General features: G+C 39.1%; 1 protein-coding gene across 1 annotated transcript in view; it reads right to left on the bottom strand.

Moving 5' to 3' along the window:
* Positions 1 to 1,127: 1,127 nt before the first annotated feature.
* The window catches only part of CHKA (choline kinase alpha), an 18,702-nt gene continuing 9,222 nt past the window's right edge, over positions 1,128 to 10,607 (bottom strand). The window contains exons 3-7 of the mRNA XM_009327494.1: positions 7,286 to 7,339; positions 2,737 to 2,850; positions 1,978 to 2,111; positions 1,592 to 1,696; positions 1,128 to 1,221 (exon numbers count right to left, since the gene is read on the bottom strand). Of these exons, the coding sequence (XP_009325769.1) occupies positions 1,128 to 1,221; positions 1,592 to 1,696; positions 1,978 to 2,111; positions 2,737 to 2,850; positions 7,286 to 7,339 (501 nt within the window). The remainder of the gene's footprint in view (positions 1,222 to 1,591; positions 1,697 to 1,977; positions 2,112 to 2,736; positions 2,851 to 7,285; positions 7,340 to 10,607) is intronic.

The raw sequence follows: 10,607 nt of genomic DNA, 5'->3' as shown, positions 1-10,607 counted from the left end.
ATCTATAGAAAAGCTCAGCTTTTTCCTTTATAACAGGGAGGTTGCTTTATCTGTCTTTCAATTCACTTTGTCACTATACTTCATCTGAAAGACATCAAGTCTGCCTCTGTCAAGTGCCAACTAGTAAATAAATTTAGAGTAATTTCAATTTCTGCAATAGTTGGTCCCCTCTCCACAGGTACATCTGTTCTCTATGCCATATCCTTGCACCAATAGAACAAGCACAGTATTTTGCACCCCCCACCCCCGCCCTGGAAATTTAGGTTCCAAAGCTTGCCCGAGCCCTATCGTGTTCTGACTCCTCCGGTACTGCACCTTGCCACATCAGCAATGAGACCTCAAAAACTCCACCGCTATTGAGCTAGCTCTTCAGACCTCAGATCAGTGGCTTTTTCCCCTCGTGCTGCCTCTCCTTACGTGCCTATCCTCCAGGGCAATCCTCTTCCAGGCCGATTCCTCAGCCTTAGCTAACAAGGCTGGGACTCCTGAGAAAAAAACAGAGCTGCATCTGATCCTAGTATGGCATCCTTCCAGCTCAGCCCAGTTTACCCACTGTACAGGTGACAGGGAGCACAAACACAGCATACCCAACACCTTCAGCGCTGCCTCCTTTTCATCTCTTTAGAGAACTGGCTCAGGAAAATTGTTATTCCCTCCATGACTCCCAGAGAGAGAGCACTAAAAAAAGGTGGATAAGGTTTTCCAAATGTTTCACACCAGTACAAGCTAAGAACTGCTGAGTCAAACTACCCTAGTCTCCATTTTCACCATTCACTGTACTTTTTCAGATTCTTTCTTTTAAAAGGACTAAAGTATGTCCTATCCTGATCATGTATATTGCAGACAGCTAAGAAAGGTACGGTCTTAACAGAAAACACCCAAGGATCCAATCATCAACTGACCTGTGCTATCAGAGCATGTGTACATGCTTGGCTTAATCTAGTTATGACACCAGACATTCTCTTAATTAGCCTGAAGGGTTGCTGAAGCCAATGCACTGTGTTTTCCAACTGCTGCACGCTGGGAGTGCACAGGCTGCTGCTTCAGGTCAGCTGCCAGGGTAGTACCTTGATAACATGACTACCTCTCAGAAAGCAAACAAGTGACAGAAGAGGCTTAATACCACGTCATTGAACAAGGTCATGAAATATTAGCAGCTTACCTTCTTGACAGTCATTGTGGCAAAACACAACTGGTGATGAAGTGGCTTCAAGCATCGCTCTAGAAAACAGCAATATAGGATCTTGTAAGTAACACATCACCAAGTTCAGTTCCACTTCCAAGTAAAGAATGGATTTTGTTGTAAGAATTTGAAGTGCTATTCATTTCTAGCGAGACCCTACTTTCTCAGTTAGGAGCCCAAGATCAGGACAATGAAGTTGGACTTCACCGATCAGCAAGTCAGATCAGCAATTGATCGTATTCAATTTGTAGTCATATGAGACTCAGGTTGGTTACAGAACCAAAAACAATCCCCAACTTGTAAAGTAAAATTAATATATGGTATTATACTGTATGTGTTTGAACAAGTATACAAATTCATACTGAAACTGTGCAAATTGCAAGACAGTGGTAGACAAAATAAGACTACCTTAGATTTTTCATTTCCTGAGGGAGATTGTAACTGAGGAGTTTGTTCAGTTTTCTAGTTCTGGATTCTCTGGTAAATTTAATCCTCAGCACTTGATTTAGATATCTGTTAAAAATAGAGACAATAGTACAGCAGTTGTGACAATAAGTATATTAGTCTTCCCATACTAAGACACTATTTAAACCAAAATCAAGAAAGTTTAAAAAAAGAGTTACTAAAGAAAATGTTACTATTCTTCAAGGTAATTTAAGTTGCTCAAGTAACTATGAAACAGTTTCTGGGTACAGTGAGAGCTTGTGCTCTCAGGCATTCAGGAAGAATGATCTGCTTATCAAAATTAAAACAGGCCACCTTTTTTCCATACTTTAAAGTATTGCGTAACTTACTTTTCCATTGTTCCAAAAAGCCACTTAGGTTCTTTATTAAATGGCATTTTCATGCCATGAAATCTAGCCATCTTCTCAGCTATTTCAGCAGATATGTCAGGTAAGCTTAATTCTTCAGTACTTAGTTTCCTGCTCTGTAATAAAATATAGGATTCTTAAAATACAGTTAATTGATTAATTACAAAAGTGTGATTAATTACAAACACTAGCATTAGTCTCTATATAGTACAGTATAAAATACTAGCATAGTATTCAAGCAATACACTTTTTTCATCCCAAATGAACTTATAAGATTGCTGTCTTTTGAAAAGCCAGGTTAGCCAGCCTAGCTTACTTACGACTTAGTCAATTCTGTTCTAGATCAAGACCTGGGGAATATCACATCTCACACTAAGAATATCTGCAAAGTAGAAGTGTAAATATTTAAGAACATCAAAAGCATCTGCTCTTGTTGCTGTTAAACGAAAGTGTTACTCCATAGCTTCCAATGCTATGTTTGGTATTTAACAGGCTTTTTATCTTCATTTATTAGTCTCTGCTACAGCTGAAGAGTTTTTAGGTCTCTCTCCCTGGCTAGAGCTATAATTGGGCTCTCCAACACGCACTATGACTGTACCAAATTACAGCCAGCGATTACTACAGGCTGCCAACTGTTCTATTCCCACATCCCTGCTTTTCTGGGCAGTCCAGAGACCTTTTTGTCACGATCAATTACAACAGCTACCAGCAGCCCACTAACTGATCACGAACAGGACTTACGGGAATGAATTCCTCCAGCCGCCCTTGCGGAAAGATTCCATACAGCTTTGGGCCGAGAGCTCTCTCTGCAAGAATGGCAAACATAACACTTCCCAGAACCATGGCTTCTGCCCCCTACAAAAAGAAATTAAAGCGTTAGTTGGTGCTTGCACAGAAACGAACAATGTGTGCACAATAGCTAAACTGCTACAAAGTAAGAAGTTTTAGGGTTAGCTTTAAAAAGAAGACTCAACATTTTGCTAACCAAAGTTTCTTGACTAATAACAACTTGTACTTAGCACGGGAGCAACACAAGTATTTTGCTTTCGAGTTTAAAGCTGAGGAGCAAAATCTGTATTGCTTAACAGGTACTGTTGATGGGCCAGGTCAAAGGAAAACTATGCAAAAACCAAAACACCCTCTCCTCCCTAACCTGTGGGAACTCTGCAAATTCATTTCCTGAAGGAGTTTCTCCTACTGAAGCACAGCACAGGAACTATCAATATTATCCTTGGCTACCTTAACACACTTTGGAACACTGCGTTGCAAAAGCACATTTTAACTATGCAAGTGAATGAAGTGAATGACTGAACTAACCAGTTTTTCATTTAGAAGAACGACTTAGGATTTGTTACCATTAAGCACATTTCAGGTCTTCCCTCTTTTTTTTTTAAAAAAGAGAATAATTTAAACTCCTGCTAAGGAGCATGTGTGTGTGAATAAACATTTTTCCTTTTCTACCTCCAAACATACCTCAAGTTTCAACAATTTTTCTTCAAGGTTTTCCTTACATCAGTAAACTCAGTCCATAACAATCACAAGCAGACAGCTTTTTAATATGAATGTTTAAAAATAAATAGAAATATGAAACATGTCTCAAAAATACAGTCACAGTCACTAAAGTATAGCTTTCTTAATGGGTAAGATTAGCTGTAAGTAAACACAGAAGCCACAGTATAAATCACTACTTCTAGCAATTATGTTAACCGGAATCCAGTTGTACTCAAATCCTAGAGGTCTAAGCCTCTGCCTACTTTTGAGCAACGCATCTCAAAGTGTGACCCATGACACTTAAAAGCATAAGAATTAAGAGCACAAAATTAGGAAAGCTCTCAGATATTTCAGACTACAGAGCCTTTTGCATTACTGTGGTCACTGCAGTGACAGTAAATAACTCTTTCTATACAAGTTCCACTCTTGAGTACACTCTGGGCAGTTCCGTTGATACATTATTTTTATTACTGGTCCACACTTTATTATTCTGGCATCTTCTCAAGGAATTCTACCATTTCATATTGAAGTGTAGGAAAGACTCATGTAACTATGTTCTGAAGCATTAACTTCAATAAAAAGTAAAAGAGTCATCAAGAATAGCAATTGAGAGTTTAAGATAATTTGCATATGAGTATATTGCACCCATGTCCTCCATTTTTCCATCTCAACTCCTCGAAGCAGAACTAATACACCAAAAATATGTACTTTTAATCATTTCACGTGCCCTCACCACCACAGATCTGAACTCTTCAGTTCAATTCTGAAGCCTAATGCCAAGCACCAAAAAGCAAATTAAGTACAGGTTATTGAATGTCTACTCCATTATTAGCCGATATTGAATTTGTCTGTGCCTGGTACAACACCAGGGTGTTTTAAAAGTCTGATTACAGCAATCCTGTTGGCTGTTCCCATTAAGATGTCAGTTCCTTGTTTTCACATCTTACTAAAAACCCAACTTATGATACTTGGATAACAGCAAGTGCCAAAGAAATGTTCTTCATTAAGATTTCCCTTAATGCATCAGAAGTGACAACCAGAAATAGTGAAATTTCCAATTACTCAGCAGTGCACTTCTGGGTTACTTCTGCCATGTGTCTGCCTAGCCCTAGTCCTTTAAGACATGCTTAAAAATTTAGAACCTTTAGATAATCCACAACTACACGAATGCAAGTTTGTAAACTTCTGTGTCAGCAGTGATAACAAGGATGGCTGCATCTCTCCATGAAAGATCTGCTTCGATGGTTGACACGCATTGGAACAAGCTGCCCAGGGAAGTGGTTGAGTCACCATCTCTGGAGGTATTTAAGACACGTAGATGTGGTGCTTAGGGACATGGTTTAGTGGTGGACTTGGCAGTCTAGGTTAACAGTGGGACTTGATGATCTTAAAGGTCTTTTCCAACCTAAATGATTCTATGATTCTAAGATTAAAAAGTACAGGCAAATATTATCTAAAAGCAGCATAAGAATATTCAAGTTTGAATGCTCTGGTGCCTGACTCTTAAAAGACAAAAAAAGTTTAGAGCACCAAAAGAACTTCCTCTACTGTAACAGAATGGTCACTTGAGAATAAGTCAAATGAGAGCTCTAGAATAATACCACCTACATATCTCAGGCACAAAGGCTTCTCCTTCATAATACCTGATGGACCTTTTACCAAATCTCCACTCCATACACTACTGTCAAGTACAGATGTGGAAATGAACTACTAAAGGACATTAGAATATTGTCATATGGACACTGAACAAATCTAGGTATCTAACTCTTCAGTTAATTGTTCACCTGATGACTTTAAAGGATCAAGCATTATAACTAAGTAAATTATGTATCTCAATGCCTTCAAATACTTTGCAATATACTTATACTGCCAAGACAACAACCTGTTGTTTTAAGCTCTGAAGCTCTCAATATTAATCAGTTTCAAACATGTAACCATGAGCACTTGAATTTAAAACAAGCTTCTGGAGAAGATTTGACCACTCACACTTTTAAATGAATACTCAAAGCTGAATGTTGCATTTCAAACTTAAGAATTATAAACACTCTTTACAAGACTTTTCCAGTACGCAACTCCCATTCAGCAAGGAGAGATCAAAAGCTTTTCTATACTTCAGTTGGAACTGAAGCTTCTGCTTTATTCTTGCTTCAACAAACAGCTCACTATAAAATACATGGAATAGTAATATTTTGAGGAAAATTATCCCTAACTATAGCAAAACCCTGGAAGTGTTCAAGGGCAGGTTGGATGGGGCTTTGAGCAACCTGGTTTAGTGGAAGGTGTCCCTGCCCACGGCAGGGGGGTTGGAACTAGATGATCTTTAAGGTCCCTTCCAATCCAAACCGGTCTATGATTCTAAAACCAAGGTATAACATAGATAATCTCTGTTAAAAGACCTTATGAGCTGACAGAAGTCTATCCCATCTCTAGTCACAGTTGTCAAACACCAGGCAGCTCAGAACAGCTACAATGCTTTTGCTAGTGATCCAGAACATTTTGGGATTACCCAGAGGTGTTTCTTCTCTCCAAAGGATGACATTAACTCCTCCGATCAAACCTTCCTACAATTTTTACCTAGACTCAAGAAAATTAACAAATCTATCCTGACAGGAATTCTTGAGTACACTGATCCAACAGTGAAGTTCCAGCACTATGAGGTTAATAGCAGAAAACAATAAGCTACCAGCATAGAATCACTATTTTCAGGCAACAAACGAAGACAGCTCTGAAGTTCAAAGCCTTGCTTCCTGCACTGCTGGAAGATTTTTGTTTTCTTTTATAACTTTAGGAACTTTTTTTTACTGGATTGGGGTGGGGGAGAAATCAAGCCACCTCCATTTTTCATCTCTGAAGAAAGCCAAGGAATCAAACCAGTACATTTTTCACTTCAGTCTTGGTTCAACTGATTGAAGCTGTTCCAGTAAACTTAACTGAAAGTTCAACAAAACTTCAAAAGCAGTCATTCAACAACAAAAATTTTAAAACCAGTTTCAACTCACTAGAAAAAAACCAAATGCTTGAACTGTTTCAGATCGCATTCCCAGAAGGCAGGAAATACAAGGGGAGAAAAGCAGCACTTATTAAACGAGTAAAATGTACTTCTCCCTAATCACTACCAAAACCATTACAGAGCTGAAAAACGATAGTACATAACAAGCAAAGCATCTGGCTAACATGCTGTGATGTTATCCCTTACTGAAAAAAATACTGCCAGGGTAGAAATCTAAATTACCAAATTCTGTTCAGATGACTTTATGAAGAATTACACTCAGCTAAACATTATGCTGCATGAGCAGAAATGGTTCCAAATGCAAGAACTTTAAAGTTTGCAGAACACAGATGATCCAAGCACAGTGCTAATCGGAAACACTTCATGTTCAAGAGGAAGTTCTCTCCAGTTCCATATACTTTCCTCAGAAGAGTTCATCAACGTATTATAAAATAGGCATTAGGTAAAGCAGAGCACTGATCTTCCTCTACTAAAGAAAGAAGAGCCTAGTATTAGAAATAGCAGTACTGATACCAATGTTAGAAATGGTAAGAAACCATTTAGGGTAGAATTGGGGGCGTGTTTCTTGTTAATGGGGAATGTTTAAATCTTTCCAAACTATGTACAGACACTCACATTATAATGTTACTTCTATGAGCAAATACATTTATTTCCTTCATTACTGTTTACGGTTTCTAGAAACACAGCCTAGACACCAGGTGGAGTAACTGCTGGTTTAGAACAAGCAGGATCACCATATTTCTCTATCATCTATAGGATTCTGTGAAATAAGCAAATTTATTTACTCACTTGCAAGTCATTTTCCTTCTGAGACTGTACAGACTCTCCTTTATTACAGGACCTCTATGAATGAGAAAAAGCAAACACAATGAGAAGATGAAATTTAACATGATTAACCTGCAACCACCAGAACAAAGGGAGTAGAAGTGCCAGCTACAATTAACTAGATGTCTTAACACTGTCTTGATCTGTGACAGCTACAGCACTAGTATCCATCTGACCTCTGCCCACCACACTATTTCAACAATTCCAAAATCTTTCAAAAGGATGTGCCACTGAGACCAAGCCATTCCTGTAAATAGCCTGCGAGCTGATTTTCAGGTATGTTTTTGTTGTTTCCCAGTATTTCAAAACAAGATTTCAAGGTATGATAAGCTTAGAAGAACATTTTTAATTAAGGGAAAATTAAGTCCCTCTGCATGACATCTGGGATGATAGTCGTCTTGCAGCTAAAGCACTTAAGAGTCGCATTACAGAGATTACATAAAAGCCTTAGAAGGACTACTAGAAGAGGCAAGTTATGAAGCTTGCACACTTGTTTTTTCTATTACCTTATTTTCCAAATTTCTTGTGACTAGAATTTCTTTATTTACAGTATGCTGTCTAGGCTATATGTACAATTTGCACTGGCTGTGCAAATCCAAGATTTTCCTTCAAATGAATTGCCCACGTAAGCTAAAGATGTCTCGGTAAGAACTGCAGTACACTAGCAAAACGTTAACAAATTCCATGCATAATGTATTGTGCTAGGATTGTTAACAGTCATTATAAAGCAGTTTCAGAGTATTAAATCATACCCTCAGCAACTGAACCCTCAATGGCACATGCTTTTAATAGAGCTGCACATTTAAAATTCAAGATGTAATAAAAACCTTGTCCTTTAAAGGGCTTGAAGGTAAGGAGAAGAAAAAGCAAATATTTGCTTAGAATTAGTGACAGTTTGTGGCTGCTATTTATGTTGCAATTCCACCGTTGACTGTTTAAACCAGACTAGCTTTAGAGGCCCATAAAGGTAGCCTGCATCTCCACCTTCTGAACAAAAACATTTGATTCATAGAACCGTGTGCATACCCTTCTGTTCCAAAGGTCTAACATGTCCAAAACAAGGGTGGAAATATGAACTTAATGGAATACAGTTAAGCAACACCAGCTGTCTTAAGTACAATACAACAAGCTAATGATTTACACAAGCTATGCAGTTACAGTATTTCAGAAGCTATAGAAGAAGTATAGTAAACATGAATCGATGGTCTTTCAGCAAGTACATCCCATTCCACTAGGATAATAAATTTAAAACAAGACAATATGAAAACTACTATTAGTTTATATTCCTTTCAAGGAAATTAATAAAGTCAAAACATATTCACTAAAACTAAATGCGTAATTACTCAATAGTATTAAAGTCATTTACAGAGGGCTTCTCTGAACAAGCATGTCCTACATCAATACCACTCTTGCATCTTACAGATTTTTCTTGAACAGTCAGAAAGTTACTCACCATCCAGGAGTCTTTCCTGATTAATGGTGGTCTCAGAATGGTTCAGTTCATCAGAAGGTAAGCAGATTAGGCTTTTCCCTAGAACCTGAACTGGCATCCACTTTCCAGAAGTCACACTGTATAAAGAGCTAGCCAGTTCTAAGAGTCCACCTCAAATTAGTGTTGGAGATAGCCTAATGGCATCTACTGTGCCATTAGAAAGAGACAGTTAGGGATGTGTACTGCAGAGTCATCAGAAAAGGAGACTTCTGCGGCATCCCTTCCTCTTTTCTGTTCCCTCAGCATGGAGCATTAGTGTCCAGAGGAGAATGAATACAAAGGAATTTGTAAATAACTTGCAAATATGAATGGGAGCTTGGAGAGGATCAGTCTTCACAAGTGGCCATGTACTCAGCCTAGAATTAGGAAAGTCTCCAGTACATGTAGTCAAGGAGAATGAAGTAAGCAGGATGGAATTTTATGTAACAGAAGTTTGAGAGTTTAACAGATGTTAAAGTGGTAGGATTTAATTGTTTTCTGACTGCACAATCACCTATGAGAACAGTGGTTCAAAGTGAAACATCCCATACCATGAGGTATTTGACCTACATATTTAGCTCATGTATTCTTGGCTAAACCAATCAAAACTTCAGGTTTTCCATAAACTCTAATAGCTCACTCCATTTATATTCAATTCTGGGAGCTATTTACTTCAACAGCAATGAGGAGATTTTAATTACCCAAATAAGAGAATGATTGAATAACTGCTGGAGGTTTTTAATCACTCTCTCTATATCGAAATACTAACTAGAAATGGACATGTGTTCTACGTCTTTAAGATTTCTTTAAATACTTGTTCAGTGCTGCTTTTATTGCGGGAAGGTTTATTCTCAAAGCAGATTAAGAAAGCTCACTACAATTTTGGGTTTTTTGATCATGGGTCAGTCCACACAACACCAGGCCTGCTGGTGACAGATGGGGTACACCTGTCTCAAAGGGGGAAAAGGATATTTTTTTGCACAGGAGTTAGCAGGGCTCATTGAAAGAGCTTTAAACTAGATTTGAAGGGGGAAAGGGATAAAACCAGGCTCACAAGAGATAAGCCTGGGGGCGGCACATCAATGTTTGAGGGAGGGTGTGCTAGCGAGGTCCTTTGGTCTGCTGTCTCGGTGTAGGTAGGGGATGGAGATCCATGCGGCAGCAAAGACGCAAAGGTTATGGATGTTGTTAGACACCATGGAAGCACCTGAGAATAGTCATGTAGGAATTGGAGCTTCTCCCCCAAAAAAGGTGGCGGGATCAACAGCTCAACTGAAGTGCATCTACACCAATGCACACAGCATGGGCAACAAACAGGAGGAGCTGGAAGCCATTGTGCAGCAGGAAAACTATGACATAGTGGCCATCACAGAAACCTGGTGGGATGACTCACACAACTCTGCAATGGATGGCTATAAACTCTTCAGAAGGGACAGGCAAGGAAGGAGAGGTGGTGTACATTAGGGAGCGTTTTGATTGTCTAGAGCTTAATGATGGTGACGAGAGGGTTGAGTGTTTATGGGTAGGAATCGGGGGGAAGGCCAACAAGGCAGATATCATGGTGGGAGTCTATTATAGAACACCCAACCAGGATGAACGGGCACATGAAATATTCTATAAGCAGCTGGGAGAAGTCTCACGATGCCTAGCCCTTGTTCTCGTAGGGGACTTCAACTTACCAGACGCTTGCTGGAAATACAATACAGCAGAGAGGACACAGTCTAAGAGGTTCCTGGAGGGCGAGGAAGATAACTGCCTGGCACAGCTGGTGAGTGAGCCAACTAGGGGAGGCACCCTGCTGGACCTGTTGTTTCC

The sequence above is a fragment of the Pygoscelis adeliae genome, unplaced genomic scaffold (genome assembly GCF_000699105.1).
Source record: "Pygoscelis adeliae isolate BGI_AS28 unplaced genomic scaffold, ASM69910v1 Scaffold451, whole genome shotgun sequence".
Lineage (NCBI taxonomy): Eukaryota > Metazoa > Chordata > Aves > Sphenisciformes > Spheniscidae > Pygoscelis > Pygoscelis adeliae.
Note: the sequence above shows the minus strand (reverse complement) of the source record. Positions and strands in the feature narration are given on the sequence as shown.